This window comes from Parasteatoda tepidariorum, chromosome 9 (genome assembly GCF_982258835.1).
Source record: "Parasteatoda tepidariorum strain Cologne lab strain chromosome 9, Ptep-v5.0, whole genome shotgun sequence".
NCBI lineage: Eukaryota > Metazoa > Arthropoda > Arachnida > Araneae > Theridiidae > Parasteatoda > Parasteatoda tepidariorum.
In genome coordinates, this window is record NC_141763.1 from 99,905,855 (window position 1) to 99,933,742 (window position 27,888).

At 28.4% G+C, this 27,888-nt stretch overlaps 1 protein-coding gene across 3 annotated transcripts; it reads right to left on the reverse strand.

Moving 5' to 3' along the window:
- Window positions 1–521: 521 nt before the first annotated feature.
- On the reverse strand, window positions 522–27,550 carry LOC107454268 (E3 ubiquitin-protein ligase rnf146). Of its 3 annotated transcripts, none has more exons than XM_087152488.1 (7): window positions 27,366–27,526; window positions 20,819–20,859; window positions 19,450–19,595; window positions 17,315–17,484; window positions 15,379–15,563; window positions 9,879–9,941; window positions 522–1,090 (listed from the first exon to the last, which is right to left on the reverse strand). In XM_087152488.1, the coding sequence occupies exons 2-6, from the start codon at window positions 20,847–20,849 to the stop codon at window positions 9,928–9,930; spliced, it is 546 nt and encodes a 181-aa protein (XP_087008614.1). In that variant the 5' UTR covers window positions 20,850–20,859; window positions 27,366–27,526; the 3' UTR covers window positions 522–1,090; window positions 9,879–9,927. The 3 variants fall into 3 exon arrangements, with proteins under 3 accessions (XP_087008614.1, XP_087008613.1, XP_071042307.1); XM_087152487.1 differs by having other exon boundaries at window positions 20,819–20,857; window positions 27,423–27,525; XM_071186206.2 differs by lacking the exons at window positions 522–1,090; window positions 9,879–9,941 and having other exon boundaries at window positions 10,853–15,563; window positions 27,366–27,550.
- Between the last annotated feature and the right edge of the window lie 338 nt (window positions 27,551–27,888).

The following is a 27,888-nucleotide window of genomic DNA, read 5'->3' on the forward strand; positions in this document are numbered from 1 at the left end:
GGTGTTTAGAATTAAGTTTGCATGAAATTGTGTTTATTATTTTGCATTACATGATTTCAGTAATAAAAGTTACCATAATTATATATATATATATATATATATATATATATATATATATATATATATATATTTTGTGCAAAATTAAATTAATTAACTGAACTGAGAGAAATTATTTAAGAAGAATGCCAAGTTATTAATTTGATTTAATTTTTTTTCAAAAATTAAAAAATAAAAACTTAGTTATTTTCAAAATGTAGATAAGTTAATAATCTTTTAATCCAATACTTTTGTTTAAATTTGTTATTAAACTTCAGAAATTAATTAATGCTTACATAAATTCAAAACGAAAATACAGTCATTATGTGACTGCTTCTAAACAAAATTAATCAGATGTTTCAAACCAATTGTTACAATTCTGCTTTCTATTAGATTTATTTAAATGATTCATAAGCTCAATACAGAGCTCAATTAATTTTCCAAAGTTAATTAAATTAACAGTATATAATTACCACAAAATCCAATGAATGACAAACATTTAATATTATAAAAAGAAATTGAAATAGCACTACAAATCAATTGGATTTTCAGGGGGAATTTTGGATTTTCAGGCCTCATTTCAGACATATTTGAAAACAAATTGTTAACAAATTGAACAAAAGTTGAAAATTTAAAATATAATATCAATAAAAAAAGCAAGTATATAGAGATCATTAAAAAGCAGGCATATAAATAAATACACAAGCATATTTTAATTTTTAAAAAAAATTAAAACCAACATAAAATATCATCCCACACTTAACCTACACAAAGACAAGAAGTAAGACAGTCTTTTCATAATGTATCCAATGTAGCACCATTAAAGATTCACATACCTTAAATACTAACAAGTGACACTATATATATATATATAATGATTTGCAAAAAGAGCTATATTTTGGCTTTGAACTAAATATCACAGAGAAACATTAAAATAATTCATAATATTTAGAGATGACTAAAAAATTACTGGATAAATCACAGAAAATATCGCAGTTAGTTTTCTTTATTGATATTACAGGTATTACTCATTCCATGCCATTCTCTAAGACAGCTGAAATAAAAGAAAGAAAACAATGGTCATTTTTTAATTTTAAATACAGAAAAAGCACAAAATGACAAATATGGCAATTAGCGCTCGTCAATGACAAAATGGTTACATTAAAGTTACAAAAATTTTACATTTATAATGAGTTAAAAAGTACTAACCTTCCGCCATTGTGACAAAAACATTTTATAAGGGAAATATATTCTTCCGCAGTTTAAGCAAGTAAAGTTATATGAGAAAGGGCAAAATGGATAACCTTTTTATTTATTTCTGGCATCAATACAAGAAAATTAAAAATGACATTGTTTCATCTTGCTTTCTTCCTCCAACCTTAATCCTTTATATTAAAGTAAATATGTGCAAAAAATCACTATCAAAATGACTTTCTTCCTCTCAAAAGAAGAGAATCTTTTGTTACTTACAGAAATCCTGCCACACACTTCAAACGGAAAATGTGGGTAATGTGCAAACCAGGCAATGCAAAAAGAACAACACTTCTAGCACTTTCCATAGAAAAGAAGCAGTTCCTGCTGTTAAAAAAAAAAAATTTCAAACAACTGTACCGTTTGTCAGAAACTATTCTATCATGCCTCCTTCACTGCTAACCATTGAAATAAACATTTAGTGTTATCGATGTCATCAAACACACTTCAATCTTTTTCAACATTAAATATGTGTATTTAATTACAGAGACAGGCTTGCTACAACAATAATTCTATCAAGTGAATCATTATTATAATGGACTTTTACTCCATGTTAAATAAAAAACTGCCTCCATAAAATAATGCATTTCATTATTCCCTTTTAGTTATACTATGGTAGAAAGAATTTATATTGGAAGTATAGAAACAAATCTTTTTTTCCTTTGTGCAGAAGATTGATTTGTCAGCCTTTGGTCACACAGCATATATAATTATGATAATCAAAGAATGGAATGACAAAGCTCTTGAAAGCAGTCACTGAGATTAAATAGAGTTCACAGGAAAAAGAGGAATAATTATCTGTATCAAAATATGCAGTCACAAATACTTTATTTTATTATAAAAGTTGAACAGCTAATTCATATAAGGATTGTTTCTACCCAAGATCAACAATGAAAATTTGTAATTTTCAATTCAACCTATAAGACAAGAGAACTTATGGATTAAACAATAGGATTGGCTAATTCCTCAAGGACTGGATGAACATAATCAACCCTAATTTAATCTCACACAGTTTTATCAATGACAAAGGGACTATAACAGATTATTCCTTTTCCTCTGGGTATATTTTACCTTTGAATGTGATTAATAAAATTCAAAAAAAAAATTTTTTTTTTTAGGGATTCATATAGATACAGAAGAAATATTCTTTTCACAAAGTAGAAAAAAGGTCCTTTCACAGACTTCACAAAAGCTTGATTCTTTAACCCTTGATTACACAGTAGAAATTAACACAATATTCAATTTTAAAACAATGGAATTTCACAATTCACAGGAAACTGACATTGAAATAAAATAGTGTTCACTGGTGAGGAGGAATTATCTGCATTGGACTTTGCAAAAGTGATTGATTTTATAATTAATCTCAAACAGCCATTCCTTGTATAGCAGTGTAGTCTTGTCAAATTCTCCCCAACTCAGAAGACAATGCAACATTTGAATTGTTTCAATCTTAAATTGGTCAAAATTCAAATTAGCCACAGCCATTACCTGGATTGAAACCTGGGTCACAGCATTAGAGAATTTCTAACTAAGACAATTTTATGTATGATACAAAACGCTCACAGAAATTTTGAAACTCAAGAAAAAGGACTATATTAACTTTGATTACATTTTATAAGCCTCGTTGAACAGCCGATCGAATTTCCAGTTTACGACTACTGGTATTCAACTCCATAGCCTTGTAATTTTGAACCCAACGCAGAAGACAAGGAAACTCCCAGATCAAGTATTGGGAGAAATTTGCCTTCATGAATACCTATCTGATAAAACTAACCCGCATTTGCATTACATGGAGAGGAAAACCACCCATGGTTAGTCTTAAGGTAAGGGGACTCTAACCCATGATCCGTCTACCACTGAAATTATATTATAGAAGCACTGTGGCCAGATCAAGCTTGGTGCAGAATTCGCATTGACCATAAACTTGACCTGTTTTATTCTATTTAAGTGATTTATTTAGTTATATCTTTTAATGCTGTTTTATTACTATTGCTTTATTGTTACCTTCTGGAATATAGTAGTTTTAATAAATTAAAACATTAAACATATTGTTTCTAAGCAATAATATCCTATCATACGTTTTATTTGTGGTTGTTAAAGGTTTCATAATAATTTTTTAATAATATGCAGATTCGGCAATAAGAAAACATAACTTCTAAGGGAAAATAAGAGAAGGTATTTTATTACTTTCATGAGATGAGACTGCAGATACCTTAAAATAACAACGATTTAATCTAAATTGAAATTAAATAAAAATAATGTTAATAAAGTAGAATACGAATGAAATTACTTTTTTCAAAAAGAAATAAAAATTAAATTAAAACAATCAATATATAATAACTTTAGTTGTTTAAAATATGGCTGTTTCTCTTTAATTAACAATTCCTGCATTCCTGATATTAGATCTTTCAATTAAATTTCATAATTTATTTTCATAAAATTTCTTTTTGAAATATTTTTTTATATTATTAATAACGTAGGTTAAGTATGCGCAAGACTATGAAACAGAATATATTGAAGTAAGTGTACCACCCATACTAAATCTCACAAAATTTTAATTGTAATTAATAAGGAATTAGGAATAACATAAAATAAGTATTAATTATATAAGATAAAATAAGTAAAGAGATATAACTAAACACACTTGACTGCATTATTTATTTAATTCAATTAGTTTGAAAAACGGTCATCTTCAACAAAACTAATTTAACAGAAGTTAAGTTAAGAACTGAAAAGTTAAGTATCAGCTTGATATATAGAGTTTTTTTATAACAAAATATGGCTGGTTACAAAATATTCTACTGCAGTTGTGTAATAATAAGACTTAATTTTTAAATTTAAAAAATAATTAGAACTTGGAGAGAACCGGTTTGTGAACAAAACCTTAAAATGAATATTTTACATTATTTTTAACAAGGGAAATATTAATAATTTGTGCTTTAGAAATGAAATAAAGAATTCATTTAAGTCTTAGAATAAACAATCATGGATATTTGTATAGATTCAAAAATGTTTTTGATTAGGACTATCCCTGTTACTATATTTGCCATTCTCTTAACATTAATTTGGTTAACCTTGTTACATGGAATCACAATGCAAAATTATTGTAAACCAATTCTTTTCTATTTAATGCATAATTATTTTTGTGAAATTTTAAAAATAAAATGATCATTGTTTTATTTAGACTTATAGTCAACTATCATTACATACATATTTAATTGTAGTTATTCTTATGCTTCATGACTCTACTTTTTCGAGTGATATTTTAGAATATATTTTTTTACTTTTTAGAACTGAACTGGTTATCTTGGAATCTCGATATCTTGAAATTTTTTCAGCATTCCCTCAACTTTGAGATATTGAGGTATACTGTATAATGCATAATCTAATAAAGAATATATAAAAAATACATAAATAAAGGAAATATAAAGTTAAGTATGTGTTTGATTTGTAGTCTATTTGTGGAATTATAAAGTAACAATCGGATTTTAACTTAGTCACATAAGGTTCAATACAAAGTATATTTCACATACAACTATTACAAATAAAAGAAGAACTCGCAGAGCTAGTTTTTAGAGTTATATTTTAGAACATATTTTCTACTTTTTTGAGCCCATTTAGTTCAGAACTTGTTATCTGGAAAACTCGCCATCTCGAAATTTTTCTAGCATCCCTTCAACTTTGCGATATCGAGAATATACTGTATAGTAAAAAAGATTTTGATGTCCGCTATTTTCCTGTGGTTTATGTCAACTTTTCTAAAATATACTTCCTTATGATATTACCTTTAGAGAACTTTTTTGGGTTCAGAGTAAATATTGATTTACATAAACCTTAAAAAAAAAGGAGATACTTCTCCAAGGTACATTTCCAAAGTTTTTCCTAGAACAGATCATCTCTAAATTAAGATTTTACTGCACAAAATGTACTATACCAAGTAGGAGGACATCAATTTTTTTTAAAGCCTAACTATGTCTCTACGTCATGTAAGAATAAAGATCTAAATTTTGAAAAAAAAAGTGGAAATGGCTGGTTTTTAGATTCGTCGATTCATTGAGACCTGCCTTAAACTGCTCACACCTTATTTTACAGGTCTGAATAAACTCAAAACATATTTCATTTTTATATTCAAACTTTATTTAAAAAGAATTTTTTTTAATTAACTTCAAAAATTTATTTTAAGAATTTTTCTTAAGGTTCTGTCATCACATTAAATAATGCTCCTTAGCAAATAACAAGTTTTTTTATAACTGCTGAAAGATTGTAACAGTTATTAGTGATTATTAGATTAAGATTTGCTTATCTTTAGCCAGTATCTCCACTAATAATAATGAAACTGGTGCAAAATGTCAATATAAAGAAAAATCATAGTTTAGTGAAAATCAAAAAAGTTTGCAGTTTAATTTTTTATTGTTCAAAAAGTTATTCCAATGTTGCACAGTCAGGGCTTGCAAAAATTGCAAAATAAAAATGATAAATTCAGTGATTTTAATAATTTTCCTGCCGAATTGGAAATTTTCAACAAAAGTTTAATATTATGTAAATAAATATTAAGGTCTTTGTCTATTTTAAAGCCCAGATAATTCTAAACTGCAAAATGGAATATTATGTTTAAAATCAGAATTGAGCTTCTAGTTTAAATCACAGGCCTTGCAGTCGGCAAAAGAAAAAATCAGGATACTTTTCAAAAATATCAGGACAGCATATTTTTAGGAACAGTATACACAAACCAGACTACTTTTGAAAAAGGGAAATTAAAAAAAAGTTTAATTTTTCATATTTAAGGATAATAGAGATATTTATCACAAAAAAATTTTAAAATATGTACTTTTTATTTCAGAATTACTTTCTCTTCTGGGGGATGGATGAGTTTTGACAGTTTTCAGTTAATGAACAATACACTACACTATAATAATAAAATAGACGCTTTCAGTTTTTGATATTTTTTTGAATTTCCGAAGAAATACTTAGAGGACCATTTTGTAACTTTAGAAGTGTTTAATTCATGTGAATTTTCATATACAGTTATTATCTCGAATTTCGATACCTCGAAAACCTTATTATGTTAAAAAAATACTTTCCCCCTTGGCATTACATATCCACCTAATGTTAATTTAAATTCCTATGAGGAAAGGTTTCTTCTTAAAACCTTGCTATGTCAAATATTTTTACAAAATGGGAAATGAATTTTTTCACAAAAATCAGAATGAAAGTTAATTGTAAGTCAATTTTTTTCTATTTAATGTATAATTATTTTTGTCTTACTTTTAAAAATAAAATAATCATTGTTGTATTTAGACTTATAGTCAACTATCATTACATACATAATTATTCAAAGCTATTCTAGTATTTCATGACTCTACTTTTCAGAGAATATATCTTTCTACTTCTTAGAACCTCTCGAAAACTCGGTAGACAAAATTTTTTTTAGCGTTTCTTCAACATCGAGAGTATACTATATTGCATTAAGTTTAAAGCTTACAGAGGTTTGAGAAATTGACAATAAATTACGAAAGAATACACATCTTTTTGAACACCCTACAAATATGCCAACTTGCTCCGGACAGCGAATAAATATTTTTGAGTGGTAGTTCATCAATTGTGATTCTTGGTTTAATGGATTCAATTTATTAGGTTTTTATTTACCACTATTTCTAAATAATTCGATGGCTTATAAAATTCGATACTTTGTTATAATGTAAGCAAAGTAGGGCAAATATTTGCCAATTTTAGTTTATAGCTCCTTACCGTTTTTTAAATTATTTAGTCGCGTCCGGAGCAGTTGGCATCTCTGACCCTAGGCCAGATAATAAAGCAATAAATTTATAACTTGTATCAATTACTTAGGTTATTATTTAAAATAACTGCATCAAATTTCGTAAATAAAGCTTAAATATTTATGGAGATATGAACATTTTCATAAAAAGCTAATTTTTTTGTCTTTTTTTTAAACGTTAAAAATAAACAGTAAGATTGAACAAAATTTTTGGAGCAATTTAAAATTATTTAAAAAATTGCTTTAAAATGTGAAATAAATTTGTTAAAAAAAATACGTAAGACATGAATATTTACAGTAGTTCCTTCATACTGCACATGCACAGAAAAAATTTTGATTTAAATATCTTAAAAATGTAAAAAAGTGTCAAGCAATTTTCTAAGTAGTTTTTGTACTTATTGAAAAAAAGCTTAAAATGTACCTTACTAACTTACCCTACCAAGCTTATAATAACCCTATAGCAAGAACAAAACAAAATATGTGGAAAAAATCTTTTAGTTATGAGGTTTTTTTTTTTTTTAAAGAATACAGGAAAAGAAAATTGCTTAAAACTTTTTACGCTTTAAAGATATTTTCCATTAGTTGTCAAATACGATTCACTACCAAATTATGAAAAAGTTATTTTAACTTCCAATCACGTATTTGATTAATGACTTTAGTTATATTTCAATGTGAGTTAAGAGGAAAACGTGAAAGTTCTTTGCGTAGTGAAATGATGTAGGATAATATAGGGAGAGGGGAATGGAACTGGAGTATACAGGAAGTAAAAGTGGCTCGTCTAAACACGAAAGTGGAAAACAAGAATGAGGGCTTTATGTGCATGAAAAGAGATGAAAATCTGCATTCGTAAAAACAAGGGACCTTCTGAAAACACAAAAGTCGGGAATATCAGAACAACAAAAATTTTCTTGGGACTATCATGACAGCTAAAAGTCCTCCACAAACGCAAATTTTCTCACAATACTTGATCCAGGAGTTCCCTTGTCTTTTGGATTGGATTCAAAATTACAAGACTACAAAGTTGAATATCAGTAGGCGTAAACCCGAAAATTGGGTCGGCTGTTCGACGACGGTTACAAAATATAAAAATAAAAAGCCCACAGTTCTCATCCTCCCCAATGAGCATGGCATTCATTTTATTGATCCTGGAGAAATGAATAACTTGACTGACTAAGACAGGTACACAGCCAAACTGGGAATTAAATCTAGGTCAGAAACTTCATCAAAAGTATGGTTGGTTCAAGGGATGGTTTCTGTCGAAGATCAGAAATCTTAAAATGTAGATTCTAACATTTTTTATAAATAAAAAAAGAATCAACAATTTAAATTTAGTTAAGTTAAGCTAAGAACGTTAAAATATTTAGCCAAAGGAAGAAATTTCACACATTTTTTTTTTAAAGAGAAATATTGTAACTGAATACGATTTTAATATCATTCCTCTCAAAAATCAGACAAAATGAGGCATCCATGAGCTTCATAGTCAAACCTCCAGACCACAAGAGTACTGCAGGTAATATTTAAATAGGTATAACACAGAAAATATTTTTAATTCCTGCATTGCAATGAGTGCTTGCGTCATGTCCTGGCATTCCTTGGGAACAACTATGCTCAGTTACAGATATGGTAGGTAATCTATACAGTCAGTTCTGTGTCTTTAAAATGTTCAAGTTCAACAAATCGCTAGCCATGTATGAGATATGGTCATGATGCGCTTTTAGTCAGCAAAAACCCGATCTGTTGTATACATTCACTGGTAAATTTGTGAAGTTAACGAAGCTTCCTACCAGCATGCTGAAAGGAAGTTTTGCTACTTCCTGACAATGACTCTCTCCACAGCTCAGTCCCGAGCTACCCTAAATAACTTTTGGTTTCATGCTTGGATTTTCACATTCAATGATAAAATCCTAATGGTTTGAGAGGAAAGCTTAAACATACTATTTAATAGATGAAAATGATAATTTAAGCTACAAAAAATATAATTTTTTGACAGATTTTCAACCTTTTAATTATAGGAGTATCATCCTGCAAAATACAGTTCCAAGCAATAGTCTAGTCAAGAGAGCAGTCAAAAATTTCATCTCCATAATATTTTTTTCTCATAATAACTCTGAATCTAACTTTGTCCCTTTAAGACTTAATAAGTTTTTACATTTGACAACGAAATTGATTTTTCACTAAGATAATTTTTGCCAAAAATAATTTCAAATAATTTAATATATTTCCTTATTTTACTTCTTAATATTTGAAAATTATTGGATTACAAAAGATTAAAGAGTTTATATTTTCTCAGACTACATAATTATAAACAACAAGATAAAAAAAAAAAAATTTAACCAAACTAATTGCAATTTTCCAGAGATATATAAAAAATCCCAAAATTTGAATTTAACCTTTATTTCTCATAAACTATTCAATCAATTTCATTTGAATTTCAGAATTAAAATTGTCTAAATTTTATCTTCGAAAACTTTGTTCAAATTTTAGTAAAGTAACAAAAATCCTTTATTACACCTTGTAATAAAATTTTTTTTTCATCACCATCGCTTTGATAAAGAACAATAATTAATAAAAATTATTTTTCAAACAAAATTATCTTAAGGTAAACGATAAAAATTATTTAGATTTGCACAATCAGACATTGTATATGTGCAAAAAGTGAAATTAGCCATTAGGAGCAAACAATTTCCACTTATCTCATAATGAAACCATACGGGCCATATTTTTTCAGATTGTGGCCACTTACTATAATTAAAAGATCAAAAATGAGAACAATGAATTTTAAGAAATAAAAAAGAATACTAAATTAGAAACACACCATCTGCTGTAAATTCTTCAAATTTTATTCCAAATCAAACAACTTCTTTTTAATTCGTTGAGGCTGAAAATAAATGACACGAATAAAAACCTCATAGTAGTCATAAATGAAATGTTGAAATTTGTACATCAATCACAAACAAAACATTTTTTTAACTGCATTATCTTTAAAGTAATATAAAATTTTACAGCAATTTATATAATGCTATTTCCTTTAAAAAAAATTTTTTTTTTTTTTTTTTTTTTTAAAAAGAATGATAAAGGAAGGTGCATAAGAATGAGTGATTCTTTAGGAGTGAAATAGGTTAACAATATTTTTAGTTAAGAATAAGGTAAAAAAATGTACACGCTTTAAAAAATGCTAAAAAGATGCATTTTTTTTTTAAAAATGTAAATAAAAAGTTTTTTTTCTTCTCAAATTTTAAAAAAAAAATGGTGTCAGTTTTAAAGAGATTGAAAATAACGTTTGGAGCATAAATGACTGTCCGAATCTTGTTACGTGAATGTCGACTTTGTGTAGAGGGTTCATTATGGTTTACTCACAGGGAATAAAAAACATGCCTGTAACGAGGACAGGTTTTTGAAAACTATTACTTGCTCCATTTTTGCATTTCAAATATACACTTTACACAAATTTAAAAATTACTTAATCAAATTTATTAAAATATAAACAAATTAAAAATAAACGTATATTATGATATAATGTTCTTGGTACATTTATACTGGGGATGCACAAACAGTTTGACGAATGAGTCACAAAAACTAGAAAATACCACACTAATATCCAAGCTAGATAACGTAAAGTCAGAATCATATAAATGTAGGGCGCACTTAGATACCATTTAATAGTAAAATATATTACTCATACAGTCAGTAACTCATTTACTTAAAAATAAATATACGTATTTGATGTAAATAAATCTAAAAAATAGAGGAACAAGATTGAAAAGCAATTTACAAACAAATACAAGAGAGTACTGAGAAAATTGATTTTTTATTTACCTCAAAAAATTAACATTTACAATTATTCAGAAAACAAAACTACTAACTGTACAGTAAAAACAAAACAAGTATTTTTATTTAATTTAAAATATTGATGACAGCATCAACCAAAAAAATATTCAAGTTCAATTAGAAAATAAAAATATTTTAATATCAAAGATCAAAAGAAGGTGGCGCAATAATTTTTAGATAAATTATAATAACCTATAAGTTGTTAAAATTTATTTTGATAAAACTTGTCATGTTATTTCTTTTGAAATTTATGTTGCATATTTTATTGTATGTTGAATCATAATTATAATCATGTTAAAACAATAAATTTTAAGCTCTAATCACTATAGTGGCAACACGCCTCTTTTTAGGAATATTGTGACAACACTGAGAGGCAAAAACACTTTTTAGTTAGCAATGCTGCTTACACTCTGACAGATTAGGTTAGGTTTGGGTGAGGGGCAAAGCTGCTAACTTTTTGATTTTCGATTGGAGCCCAAAATAAAGCGTTTGATTGTTAGATTTCTTTGATAATTTGATTTTCCTTGTAAAGTTACAAAAAAAAAAAAAAAAAAAGCTAGCGCAGGTGTTAAAATGCTCCTTTGAGCAAGGTGTTCATTGAAAAGGGATATTGCCCATTTGGATCTAAAAAAATTAGAGATCTTGTTCTGCAAGATTTTAGTTAACTCAGATAAACGACATTGCATAATCGACTTTTTTTCAAATCAGTTTTAGATTGCCAAAAGGTCCAATAACCAGCACAAATTCCCCATCACTTTCTTTGAATTTTGAAATTTATACATTTATTTTATAACTCAACTATGTATATTTGATAGACGCTGATGGACACAATTGGTGTGCATACAGAGCAAGGTGCATGTTAAATTTGTCATGGCTGAAAGTTAGTTGTGGAGTGAAAGTTTGAAGAGAGGCATGTCAGCACTGCCAGAGTAAAAATTATGTGGTATTCCCTACCACAGCTGTTAAAAGATAGAGCTCTAAAAATAGGGTCAGGTGCTTGGCCAGCTCTGGGTGATGTGTATATATATTTAATCTACAAGATTCTGAACTTTAGAATAATAAGACGGTTAGAAATTGAAACTCTCTTAAATACTTAAAAGTTCTTCATAAATGTAAAAATGACTTAAAAATTCAAATTGAATTAACTATATAAAAACGTGTTTAAGACTGAGAAGAAAAATTGTGGAATTTAAATGTTTATTTGAATAACGAAAAGATTTCGCTAATTGTAGTAATTTCTTTTTTATTAACTTAAAGATTGCTTTTGAATTTAAAAGAATGCTTTTGAGTTTAAAAGATTTTGAATATATTTCTCTTTCATATTCATCATGGAAATTGCAGGTGTTTTAATAGCAAGCTTGTTCTCAGTGAGTACTTGAGCATTTATTTAAGTGACTAATAATTTTATGTCTCTACAATGAATTTCAAAAGGCAAAAACTTAATTCTATTCTATTTGCTTACACTATATTCATCATCATAGCTGGCCAGACTACCCATTATGGGTCAAAGCATTCCTTTGAAGATTTCTCCATAATGACTATCTTTATCTTTGATATCCAATTCTTTTCATTAATTGCAAGAAAATCAGACCCCACCGAATCAGCCAATCTCAACAGCAGCCTTCCTCGTTTACACTACATTAATAATTCCAAAATCTTCAGATTTTTTTATATAATAATACGGAGGATTTTATTCAAAATTTTAAACTCTTCAGGATGCTTAGTTTGATGTATTCAACCTATTTTTTACACTTAATTAAGATTTGATAATGGCATTCACCATTTAAAAACAAATGGATCCCATAATTGCAAAATTTGAATAATTCAATTGAAATTATAATTTTTATAATCTCTTTTCAATGCTGAAAATTTCCACTTTTTTTCATACCATTTTGTAAATACAAATTTATAAAACATATCATAATACATTAATACTTAAGACGGTTTAGTTTGTTCTATTGAAAACTGTTAAGATTTTGGAGTAGATCATGGGCAGAAAGTGTGCCCTCAAGTTAAAGAGAGAAAGCTTTAACAGGGTTCCCACTCTATGATGAGATTGAAATTCAAGGACTTTCCAGGACTTTTCAAGGACCTCAACAAAATTTTCAAGGACCTTAATCTAAAACCAATTTTAAAAATTATTCTCTTCTATTTTACTAGAAGCAACAATGCTTGTTGTGGCAATAATTAATTTCAAATATAATACCCAAATGCTTTGCCTATATAGAGAGAAGAGAGTATATGTATTATGGGCTAAAATTTATATTTTTTTAAAAACAACCCTACTGGTTTTACATATTAATTCACAAAATCATTTTCAGCACAATCTATAACAAATGGTAATGAGGTGTTAATGGTGAAATCCTTTAATCCTGTGTATTTCCATGTGAAGGCTGCATGAAAGACAGAGCTAAATCTTAGGTATTTCATATTCCATGACTATTCCATAACCCCCTCCTCTCCTCTATTAAACATAGTTTCTGAAATTATTCATCCATAAGTTACACAACCTTCTCTAAATATTACGCAGCAACAATTCTTTCTGAAAATAAAAATTAGAAGGAACATATCCCATTTTCACCATGTTTAAAAGCATTATTCGTTATGTGTAATCCACAACTGCCAATGAATATGACCTGGTGGGAATATTTCTCTTTTAATTCACACTGAAGCTTCTAATAGAATTTCCAATTGACGTATGGTTCATCCATGGATAATTGAAGTATTTTAGAGAGCTTTTAACCATCATCCATGCATTTGTAAAAAGAGGACAAAATATTTTCTGCAGTTCCATGACCCATAAATTGGGAGGTAAGATACTTGGTGCAAATTTTATTATCAATTCCTTACCATAATGTCCATCTGCTTAGATTGTAGAGACTGATTTAACGTCTCATCAAAGAGTACAGTGCAGCAATCAACATTCTTCAGCTCATTTATAAGAATCCCTTTGAAGTATAGTGCCAATCCAAAGGAGCCCAAATAGGCTCACTTTGTGGCACTACAAAAAATTGTCTCGCTATACAGCTATTAGCAAACATTTTGTAGAACAATTTACTAATCCCTTCACAGGAGTTACATGAATAATTACTAGTGATGCACTTCAGACTCCAGAGAATTTCAGCATCAAGCACATTCCTTTTGACCAGATAAGAAGACAATGTTACCTCGGCCACTAAAGTTTCTGTTTCACATGGGGCACACGATGTTGAAGAAGTATTTACACCAGATGAATTAGATGTTGATGTCTTTGGAAAAAGAGAACTCAGGGCATGAGACTGCTTTTTTGTTTTACCTTTCTTTCATGTGTGATTTCAGAGCAGATTCTTCCATTTTAGCGTTATCGATCTCCTTCATGCATAATCGGCACTTGGCACTGAACTTCTTTTCGGGCATCGATAAAATCCATTCTTTATAAGCTTGATTATCCATCCATTGGGGATTAAAATAGCACTTCCTAGGCATAACTAGTCTAAAATACATAACACAAATACGAAGCCGTGCCTTTGCGAATACGCTTTACAATAAAGTTTTGAAATGATGCAAACGTAAGGACAAGTGTGGATGGTAAAACGGCAAATTTATTGAAAACTACAAGGTACATATTGTTACGAAATTCGTGAGTATTCCAGTTTCGATAAGAAAAAGAAGATTTAAGCATATGCGACAGAAGATGAAGTTGAGTCTCGCCCCGAACGCATCGATTGTCTGGAGTGCTCCGCGCGCTTAGCAGACACCAAGACGCTAGGTCCGGTTAGAAACAGTGGCGTTAAAAACCACGTGAGAGAGCTCGGGAACAAAACAGAAAGAACGAGAAAGATCCGCGGGTGTTTTATAAAAAGGGCCGTCTGCAGTATTCGACAAATTCAAGGACCTATCAAGTTTTTCAAGGACCTAAGACGTTTTTCAAGCACTTTCAAGGACCTAAATTTAGCAAAAAATAATTCAAGGACTTTCAAGGACTCTCAAGGACCGTGGGAACCCTGTTTAATGTCAAGAGATAACTATCAAGATAAAAAAAGAGATAGTTTAAAACTTGAAAAATAACTTTTAGGTTAAGAGGCAACTTGATGAATATATTCAGTACACTTCCTCATATAAAATAAAGAGATATATTTTCAGCAACAAATATTTTTTACCTAAAAATAGTTTGTTTAATTCAGTTATTTGGATTGAAAATTTAAATTCGATTAGAGAAATTTTAAAACACATTGCAGATCTATTTAAAATAGTCTATTAATCATTACTGACTATTTAGAAACATTTTAAAGATGTCAGTTTTTGTGAACACTTGAATTTTCTGGTTTCACTTCACGACATACACAAAATAAACATCACCCAATCACAGAAAACATTTTTTCAACTCCCTGACGGAATGTCCTGAATGTTATTGGTAGATGATTTTTCATCAGGCAAATGTGTGAGGTTACCACAACATTCTACAGAACAAGTTGCATTTTCATCAGGTTGATCAGAAAGAGTCATACCAGCCAGATTCAGAGAGTCAACAGAGGCAGCATCTAGGTTATCACGGACACCGGCCACTCCTTTTTTGGGTATAGAAACTAAATCTCTTTTGATGCGCCTCTTCCTAGAAGGGTCACATCGTCTGAATTGCAGCTCCTTTGGGAAATCAATTACATAAAGAAATCCAGCAATAAGAACCTCACATCTAAAACAAAAACAAAAAAAATTATGCTTCTGCTTAAATAGTTACAGTTTTAGAGATATTTTTTTAACAGACGTAAAATTACAAAAGTCCCAACTTTCCAAAATAGCTATCTGTAATCAGAAACACAATAACATGGAAACTTGTGTACAGTTAATGTTTACGAAATTCACAGGAATGATGAGAATATGTTACCGTGAATGATCAAAATCAAGAAATTTGTGGACTTTCACCGGTGAATGTCAACAATCACATAGTCGTTTTGGCGAATGTCCGAAATATTTGTAATATCCGATTTAATATTAATTTATTCGTTCATATTATTATATTTATTCAATATTTTAATATCTGTTGAGTATAGATTAGAAGAAACATCAGTGTTCGAAGTACCGGTTAAATGCATACAGTGGCACTTGATCTTAAGGAAATATTGATGTAGGGCATACCGGGCAGTGGCACTGAACCTCAAAAAACATCAGAGTAGAGCACACCGGGAAAATGTATACCGGGCAGTGGCACTAAACTAGTATATATTTCGTACATTTACCAAAGCGACTATGTGATTATCAACATTCATTGGTGGAAGTCAACAGCCACCCATTTCGATCATTCACAGTAACATATATAATACTTAGTTTCAAATAGGAATAAAATATTAATACAATTTAGCATGAATTTACTATTAAACAAACAAAAGCATCACTTAGATAAAGGTACTAAATTAAAAATTATATAATATTAAAACTTTATACTTCGTTAATGAAATGTTAAAATTAAACTGACTGCATAAAATCAATATTCTAGTTTTTGGTTAAATAAGAACTTGTTCTCAATGCCTTTTTCTCATCTTGCACTTGAACTATTAAAAATTTTTGCACACAGAATTTCATACAACTAATGGAAAAATAAAAATTTTGCCTTACTTTTTTTCTTTATTAGACCATTTTGAAATATAATAATTTACATACAACTCCTTTCATTATTTCTTTAGACAAAACTTTCAGTATCATTGAAATCTGACTATGAAAAAAATCACAACTTAAAGAATATATTCATTAATAATGCATAAGAATATTATCAACTTAATGATTTATTTTTAAAAAAAGCAATTAGTTTAATCATGATTTAAATCATGGCAACATTGCTTGTGTCATTTCTTTTTCTATTTTTAAATAAAAGTTATTAGTTTTATTTTAGTATTTTCTCAACAACTCAATAGGAATCGAACCCCAACCATGTATTATTCAATTAGTAGAAGCTTAATAATTTGTTCTGAAAAGTCAAATATTATTCACATAGAGCTAATGGAAAATTAATAGTAAGTCAAATAATATTAAATATTAATTAGTAAATTAATACTTATTTAAATGTTTAAAAATAATAAATCATTTTAATTTTTTAAGCATACTAAGTAATTTTAAAACATCCCTAGCAGCAAAATATCTTGACTCAATAAGGACTCAAAGGGCCGTTATTTTTCCGATATCGGTCCTATATAGAATTATCTGATTCACCCGATATTTCATATTCATTTTTCAGCCAACATAGGCTCTATATTGGCCCCCATAAAGGCCGATATTGGCCCTACATAGCACCCATATTAAAAATCTAGACATCCCAATATGGGTCCCTAGGTGCATGTTCACATAGGCGCCATACTGAACCGATTTTGAGCCAAACTGGAGTAGAGATAAAATCATTGCTAGGGATTGATCATTCATCATGCATATTCTTAAACTAAAAGAGAATCATACTGCTCTTCTCCCTCCTTGTATGCAGCTTCAATTTCAAAACTAGTTCGATCATCATACTGCCACCAACCATTTCTGCCTTCATAAAACCATTGATAGGAACCCTCAAATGCTACTTTTGATGGCGTGTTCTCAATTAACTGAGGATTATCCAAATAATTAGAGGGAATTTCCTAAAAATTTAAATACTTCATCAAGAACTTTATATATATATATATATATATATATATATATATATATATATATATATATATATATATATATATATATATATATATATATACACACACATTACCAATTATAAAGGATAAACCAATTTTTTTAAAAAAATAAACAATTTTGTTTTCTGATTAGGTTGGCATTTTATTTCATATCATAAAAATTAATTAGCTTTAAAAATTGAGAAATTGTTTGTTTATTTGAGAAGCTTTTTTCTTGTTAATTTTGTCTTTTTTAACATTAAAATAAAAAAAACATAAATTATACTGAAATTAAATATCTTAAAATATACCATTTTCATATTATAAAAAATTTTAAGATACGATTTAAACCTATACGATTTTTTTGATATCATTAATAATTTTATTAAATCATTAATAATTTTATTAATATTATAAAATAGGGGTGCACAACCTTTTTGAGTGAAGGGCCACCTGCACATCAGGTTTACCAACGGAGAGCCTAAGCCATATTTTGACATACTGAATAAAACCACTGTAGTATAAAATGAGATTTAACATTTATTTGCTAATATACTTCAGGATCAAAAAACCATTTAGATATACAATAATATTAGCACAAAGAAAGCGTGTAAGAAATTGATTAGTTATATGTGTGACTCAACTTTGAGGCTCATAATAATATTGTATTAAAAATATCAAGATTTTCAAAACCATGTGAAAACACAAAGTAAAAATTGCTGAAAAATAACTTTTGACTCAAGATGAAATCGGCACAAATTAAGCATGTCCAAATTAGATTTAAAGTGCAATTCATAACTTATGAGTCATAATAGTGTAATAAATGCATCTGGACTTAAAAAACCATCTTGAAATAAGTACAAAAAATAAGTACATCACTCAAATTTATGTTTTAATTGGAAAAAATAAAGCAAGTCAAAAAGAGATTGAAATTCGGGCATTTGTGAATTGAACCAGTTTTAAAAAAAAAACTGATCAATAATTAAATCAATAATTTAAAACTGATCAATAATTGATTCCATAACAATAACCACCGAAAAAGCTGTGGAGAAACAGGAGAGATTTCCAATAAAATCTGTGCAAATTGAAAGCTTCAAAAAATTACTATGCAAATGTGTGATTCAAAATTTTCAACATTTTCTTATTTTTTAAAAAGTGTTTAGATGCTTTAGCAGATCGCACATCAGTTGACAGTCAGCAGGGTGAGCATCCCTATCACAAAGTCCCTATCGTCATACTGTTTTCTGATTTTCATGATCTCATTTTTGTTCCCAGGCAAAGTCATTTTGCAACATAAGTTACCCATGGAAGAAAAAGCTTTTAGGGCTCTTAAAAATAAAAACCAAAAATATTCACCTTTAAGTATGCTATACACACCAATGAACAGCTGAAAAGATAAAGGTTCTAAGTGACTTTTAAATGAGCTTGAGTAAAATTGATTTAAAATTTATATGTTAAGCGTAGAAAAGAAAATCACACTTTGTCTTTAATTTATACTTGACAGTTTACAATTCCAAAATCTAAAAATCCATAAAGCTCATTTAAACTACAAAAAGCAAGGCATTTTAAGATTACTTATCTACTGTATATTGCCAAATGCACTATTTTCGAAAAAGAAAAAAAAAATTTTGTACTTGGCACCTTCACTCATTTCTAAGAAATTTAAAGACTTCTAAAAAAAAATGAATGTTTGCAGTTAAAAAAGACTAAAAAGAGAAGTTTTCCCAAAAAAATCTCAATTTTTTAAAAAAAAAAGTCACTGAAAACCTTCAAACACTTCATTAAATGAGAATCCTGAAATTGAAGCAGAAATTTTGAAACTGTTATATATTTGCAAAAATTCTTCAGCTAAAAATAAAAGGTCCAGCTTATGCATTTTGGGAACCATTTCTAAAATATAGACTGTAACATTAACAGTTCAATATTTTAAACGCTTACCTGTCGGCACATGGCACACCGCTTACTTTGATGAGTGACTCCTTTTACACATAAAAAGCAAAATACATGGCGACAAGGTAACATAACCGGCTGTACGCATGGCTGGAGGCATACAGCACATTCAATTTTATTTACAGTCTCTAATGCTGGAATAAAGATGGCATTTAGTTTAAAAATGTCTAAAGCAATGACTTAAATATGCATGATAAATAAAAAAAATATGAATAAAAGGGCAAAATCTTTTATGCAATTTTAAAAATAAAGAACCACAAAATTCATTATTCTGCTATTAAAACAAATCAAATTACATACATGATCTCAAAAAAAATATTTAGAAAATTAATAACAGTTAGTAAAAGATAATAAATTAGTATTGTAATCAGAATGTTATCATTTTAATAAAAATATCAAAATGAGATTTTATAATTTAAACTGTGCGGATATGAATCTTGTTATTTTATTTTAAAATTGAGTTAATACAAATTGTTGATGTTTGATTTAAAAATTCTGTGGACACAAATCCCGATGTTTAACTTTGAAATCGCATTATTATGAATTCCAATGCATAATTTCTAAGTCACTTGGACACAAATTATAATCTTTTCTTTTAAATCAAGCAAATACGAATCTCAATATTTAATTAAGAAATTGCCTAAATACGAACATCACTGTTAGATTTTAACATCGCGTGAATACGAATTTCAATGTATAATCTCCAAGTCACTTGAACACGAATCATAATCAGAGCTTTTAAATCCTATGAATAACTAAACAGGGTCCTAAATTAGAATCACTTTGTGATTTTGAATCATGTGAACACGAATCAAGTGAATGTAATTTTAAATCATGTTTGCATCGGTATGAAAAAGCGTAAAAAGTAATTTTTTTCCCTCAGGAATTCAAGAAAAATTTTACACACACAGATTTTTTTATTCATTATTAGTATAAGTAGGAAAAAAAACAACAAAAAAAACAGAAAAACTCATCCCTGAAAGTCGAATACAACTGATGTAATCACGAGAAAAGTGCAGCTGCACAAAGCAGAATTAAAATTCTCATATCAATCACTGCCACAGTGGCCTGTGCGCCAGAATAAAGGACTCTTAACGAATTTTTTTTTCTTCTTTTCTAATAACATAAAAAAATTTCCACAAGGGTGACATATTTTCTGCGAACCGCCTTTATGCGTTAATGTATATTATACATATTTGTATCTTAATGAGTAAAAATAATTCTAAAATCAAATTCATACTAAAAAAATGCAACAAAAGGAACAAAGTAATCTTTAATAAAGATTACTCATAAAATTATATATATTACTTTATAAAGATTCTTTATAAATAAATATTCTTAGAAAGTGAACACTTACAACTATCTGCTTCAGCTTTATTCTCTTCCATATTGAATAAACTAGAATGAGAAAAATATGAAATTTAATTAAAAAATGAAACATAATTTAAATTTTTTTAAAAAAAGTTAAAATTTATCAATATGAAAAACTTAAATGCTAAAATTATGACATGATACTTAACTAAATTGCATAAAAATAGGCTGAAACTCGCAGATAAGAATAGTTTTCGAATCCTGATTCACCTAATAACTGCATGAAAATAAATTTATTTGTTGTCATTAAACATCCCCCACAAGAAAATCAGCAAAGTAAAGCACAGTAACTCAGCGCAGTCAACACCAAATTTCATAATTTTTCTTCGAGCACACTAATCCTATCAAATACACCAAAAGTGGTAGTGGGAACATGAAAAAAAAATTGTTCTTAGGGGAAAATGTTAATTCAGAGTTTCAAATTGCAATACTGCTCTAATGGACCTGAAAATTTAAATTTTCAGTTTATAGCCAGTGGCCGGTAGACTAACGTAGTAGTCCCTTTTTCCTCAAACTTAATGAGTCTGACCGATATAGATAGGCCCTTTTCCTTTAACGGTCACCTTTTGCAAACTTTTTATTTATTTGTTTTCTTTTTTTTGCTTGGATTAAATTATATTTCTTTTTAAAAAATCATATTAAGAATAATCTAAGGCCATAAAGTTAATTAAACAATAAAAATAATATAAATATGTGGCAACATTTAGTTAGACTTAATGACTTTGTATAAAAAAAATTAGGGTAGCAAAATTCACTTAATGTATGCATTACAACTTTGAAATAAGTGAATTTTAAACGAACTTTCTTTTAACATGAATCTTTACATCACCAATTGTTGGGGATTCTGAAGGATCAAAATTTTGAATCGAAACATAAGACATTTTAATGAAAATCCTGATTTCCAGAATCTTTCTGCATTGATTTACTCTTATCATTAAACAATGTTCAGAAAAAGAGAGAGAAAAGATGAAAGAGACTAGATAGAATATTTAATTTAAGTCGCCATTTTTTTGTTAACTTGCCGCGTGGCGAGTGCTTAGTTTCAGGTCTATCTTGGGGCAAGTGTTGGATCAATTTTTACTAAAAATTTTATTTCAAATATTACAATATTACTTCTCTTGCTTTTAAATTCTTTGTTTTCTCTATAAGTAGATGGAGTCCTTATAAATGTGCAGGTCAATAGATGGATAAAGAGGTAGAAAAATTATAGTCTGCTCAATATCACAGTTTTTTTTTTTCTGAATATGGTGACTACCTTTCCTCTAAATTATTTATTTTTCTAAATTTTTAAAACATCACTTGGTTTGCTAATTTACTTTATTTCTCATAAAACTTAACTTTGGAAAATTTAGAATGTTTTAAATGATATATTATTTTTAAAAGGTACCCCCTTTAAGTAAAAAGACAGCCAGAAATTTAAGAGTCTTTTGGACTCGTAGTTGCTAAAGTCTAGCGAAATCACTGCTAATGTTTCAAAGAGTTTATGAAATGTCATGGTATGGAATTGTCGCCCATAATTATAAGAAATGAACCATAGGGTACATTTCCATATCATTACTTTTTTATGGTGGTAAAAGTTTACAATCAGGTGTTACTTTTATTTTTAGAGATTTTTTTCAAACAATAAAAATGAAAATAAACCAAGAACATATCACACAACGGTAGACAAAAATTGTGATAACCGGAAGTTGAAGTCAATAAAAGCAAAGAATATAATGATAACCAAAAACTGCATTTCAGCAATAATCGAACGGAATTTGTTTAACTTAGGGTCACCCGATTATGCACTCTAACCTTCAAGGTAAATACAATCGTGAATGGGACAATGAGATTTTGTACTTGCAAAAATTTGAGAAAGAATATGTAGGTAAAAATTCAAAAAGGAACCAAACAAAAAAAAAAAAAACTTTTTTTTTTTCAGATTGGACTCCTCTTGAAAAAAATTCATCCTTATAACCAAGTGGGTTTTTTAAAATTTCATAATTTTCAATTTTTTTTTTAAATTATTAACTTATTATTGTATAAGTTCAACTCTGTAATTTTTTATACTAAGTTATATGAAGCCAAACATATTTCACTAATCTGATTCCTCAAACCAAATTTAATACAAATAAACTAAATATGTGGGGGGGGGGGGGAAATAGAATACATAGTTAAAAAAACATTGTTAAATTATACTTATCCGTAAAACAAATTATGGTATAATATGCTTACACATTACTTTTATTGCATAATTTATTTGGATTACAAATCCTTCAGGGTTTCTTAAAATATATAAGGAATATTTTCTAATTTTTGATTAATTCAGTGCAAACTGTGAGTAATGCTGAAGCTGGACTGCAAAGAAAACTTTCTATTATGTTTAAATATTTTTATTAAAAAAAAATAAAGTGTGACTTTTTGATTAAATAAGTTCAAACTGAGAATATTGAAACTGAACTGAAAACTTTCTTATTATATTTTAAACTTTTAATAAAAAGAAATAAAGTAAGACTTTTTGATATTTTAAATTTAATAAAAATATTATGACATGAGATTAAGTTTATATTTTACATTTTAACGAGCATCCAAACTGTATTTTATATATATTATTTGTAAATCTTATTTTGATTTCCTAATACTTCATTTGATAAAAATTTTATTAATTACAAAACAAAGATTAAATTATCTAGTCAACATAAAATAAAATTATTTATTAATGAAATTTGCATAAATATTTTAGATATCGGTTGTTTGGGGTAATTTCATTCATACATAATTATTAACGAAGTTTAATGAACATGTCTAAATGTTCATTAAAGTCTTAAACTATATGCTTAGAAACAGGGATGAGATTAGCCAAAAGGCAAAAAAGCTGAATTTGCACGTCAGTAAATTTTACGCAAACGCAACCCTTTAATAATAAATTCCAGACAGTTTAAGGTTATAAATAATGTGTTGACATACAATTGTGTACTAATCTATTATTATATAAATGATTACATTGATACTTAACATTTAGTGAAAATAAAAATTACCATATGAGAAAATAAAGCTGGAAATTATATTTTTCCTCAGTTTACATAAGAGATAATTGTTACTTGAAAAACTACCTTGTTTAGCAAATTAAAACTACTGAGAATATATATTAATATTTCATTTCTTTTAATAAATACTGTTATGTGATTTATAGCAAATATATCAGTAATATTACTTTTTAAATTATATTGGAAAAAAAAACTTTAACAATGGACCGAATCATTATGTTCATATTATAGTCTAATCTAACTAGAGCCCTTTGAAACATATCAATAACAGTGAAGTAGAAATATATAGTAACTCCTTAACATAGTAAAATTGCTATTTTAGTTTGAAAAATTACATGACAATCAGCAACTGTTTAGATAATTGTTTTTTATTTGATAAGAATTTTGTATTTTATAGCATAAATAACAGCAATTATAAATAAAATTTTGATGATGAGTTAATTAACTATTTTTCCAAAAAAAAATTTATTAAATCCCTTTTTAAGTGATTGCTTTTGTTTGCTATATCTTTTATGTTTGCTATATTTAGTCGTTAGTCCATCTACAAACATCTTGTGACAAATCCTATTTTTTCTTCCTTGCAAGCACAGAAGTTTTCAATATATTCTCTTCCAGTTTCTCTGATGTTGCAACACTTACATATACTAATAAACGTCGTTAGAAAAACAGTCACCTTTTTAGTAACTAATTAAAAAATAAATTTACTTCTTACAAGAATCACGATAGTTGATCTTAAAATTGCGTGAATATGAATAACAATTATGGATTTTGAAATCACATGAATATGAAACTAGATATACGATTTTGAAAATGTGAAAATACAAACTGGGATATAGAATTTTTTAAATGTGTAAATACAAATCACGATTGATAATTTTTAGATCGCGTAAATACGAATCATGATGTGTAATTTTTAGATTGCATAAATAAGAATCATGATGCATAATTTTTAGAATGCAAATCCAAATGCCTTATTTTAAAATCACATATAAATACGAAAATCAATGTTTGATATTATAAGCCGCATGAGCAAATCAAGACATTGAATTTTAAACTTGCGTGAATACAAATCGCTACATAGGTTTTTAAAATGGTGTAAATACGAATCACAATATCGGATTTTTAAATCTCGTAAATAAGAATCGCAAGGTACAATATTCAAATCGCGTGAATCAGAATCACAACACGCAAATATGAAAAGGTATGCTTGATATTAAAATCGTGTGAATAAGAATCGAGATATTAGCAGATTCCAGGCTTGGGACCTCTAAAAGGCTTGTCAGAAGCAGTTTCGTTTGAACTACAAAAATCGGATCTATCTGGAGAGCGGGTAAAAAATTCGGAAAATCTTATCTGCTGCGAGTATAAGGGGAGAAAATAGGTAAAATAAGTAAAAATGAGAAATGATTGGTAGCTATGTAGTTTGAATTTTCCGTTTCTCTTTGAAAATCGGTGAATTTTCTGAAAAAGCGAAATACTTATGAAAATAAAGTGAAATTTTTAGAAAACTCTGAATATTTGATAAAAAAGCTGAAATTCAAGTGATAAAAGTGAAAAAAGCGGAAATCAGCTAAAAAGCGGAAAAATTTCATCCCTGTTAGAAAACAAATATTCCAATTTTTTTTTCATTTATATAAAAACAAAAAATATAATAATGATAAAAGTTGCTATTTTATGGATGGTTGACCGTGTGAAGCTAAGCACAGATGCCACTAAGGGTTAAAACTCATTGTAACATTTCTAGGTTACTACCTCTGACAGATTTTTACGTCTAAGCTTGTAAAACAAGCATCCAATATTATTATAATGTATAGTGTTTACAATATAACACATCCTTTACACTTAAATTTCAGTAACACAAATGAATTCAGAAGCATGCTATGATGCTGTCCAAAAAAAATAAACAACAGTGCTATTTTACATTAATATAGCCAGATAAGGCATAACATTCAAAACACAGCACCTTACACTTTATGTTGTGACATTAATTTTCTTAAATTTTTTTCAGGCTCACGGCCTGTTAGAATTTATAAATTACAGAAAACTCTTATGAATCGCAAAATCATGCGCAACTTTCAACACAAATCACAATAATAAATTTTCCTAGAATATGAAGCCTGTTCACACACCGCCTCGTAAGCATAACATAAGGGGAGGGATAGATCGGAAGTTTTCTAAATGCCTTTCAATTATAGGAAGCTTGTCATTGTTTACATTCAATCAATCATCCATATTATTCTAAGACATAAAAAGAATTTTTGCGTCTAAATATAGAAATGAACATAACATGTGCTACAAAAAGAGACATACATTTCATTTCATGAATGTATACAATGTTCCGAAAAATTCCATTAACTTTAAAGCAAATTATGTATTTATTTATAATTTAAAACTAATCAAAGAATGATTTCAGTAAGCTCATGGTTATGCAATTCATTATACATTTGGAAGGACGAAAAATGAATGCAAAAGTTATTTTCTTTCATACCTTTGAATTCCTTTGGTAAAAATCAAGCAATATTTTTTCAGCGTGTACAATATATCCAAATTCGGTCTTTTTATGAAAAAACCCACTTATCCTCACAAAAAGTTGAATTTTTATTAAAAACCTAATATTTGGCAAACCCCGTACCCTTCAAGTTGGTCTCTTTCTGTTAAGATTTTTATAGAAACTCGTTAGCGACTTTCCGATTGTCACCAAAATTTGGCGACTTCAAAAATCATGTCTAACTTTAAAGATGATAATTTAAGCAAACTATAATTTAATATAATTAAAACATACATTACATATAATTTGAGAGGTTTCATTTTGTATATTGAAAGCAATAAAACTGAAATAATTAAAAGAACAAATCTGGATCAGAAACAGTCTGAGCTAGTAAAAATTAGATAATAAATTAAATACTCTGAATTACTTAAAATGGATATTTCTATGTCATGATCAGCCATGCCAGCGTACAATTACCAAGGCACCAAAATAAAATTTAAATTTTTCTTTAAAAAAAACATGAAGTTCACCCAGGTCTGTATATAAGCCGGGAAGTTGCCAAGACTTGATTATTTTTCTGAAGATTGCTGTACAGAAATCTTCCCACTGTGAATGTTTAATTCTGAGCTCTTTTGCGACTTTTTTAAAAAAATTTTCCTGGCACCACTGCTTGAAAGTTGTCTAGACTTGATTATTCTGCAACAAAACACGATACGGAAATCTTCTCTTTTTTTTTTGGAGGTACCCTTTGTACACAATACAGACCTTTGGAGGTTCTTTAGAAAGGGGGCATATCATGTAATATCAATAAAGGGAAAATCTCCGTATCATGATCAGTGGCAGAATAATCGCCAAATCTTGGCAACTTCTGGGCAGTTGCCAAGTTTGAAACATTTTTTTTTTCAAAAAAATTGGTAAAGAAAGCGGTTAAACGATATTTTTTAAAGTAGTCAATAAAATAAATTACAATACGCAGCAAACACAATGCAAGAAACAAAAATGAAAGAAAACTTTAGTACCCAGGAAAAACAAGAAAGATTTCTTTATCGTATTATTAAATATTTAATAAAACATTTAACATAAATATCGTAAGAAGAAGCAACAATGAATACGAAACAAGCTTATTTCAAACAAAGAAAAGTTTAATATGTTTCAGACTTCAAAATAGAATGTAGATTATAGAACAGAAGTGTGCGACGAGCTCGTTGTATTAGCTTATAGCTTTGTATTTCCATTAATGCAGCTTAGGGTATTGACTTTGAGGCGGTTGATGGCTTGAAAGAATTTGTAGAGGGATTGAAGTTTGGCCCGAAGATTGAAGGACAAGTTCACGATATCAGTATATACTGGATTCTGAAAATCTAAGGATTGGTAAAGTTCTTTAAGAGCATTCTGGAATGATGGACATTCCAGAATGCTCTTAAAGAACTTTACCAATCCTTATCTTTCGACTTCGCAGTATGGACGGTATGGATCGGAAGAGGATTAATTCTGAGCCTGGCAATTAGTACATCGAGATTTCAGGTGATGATTGGTGAACGG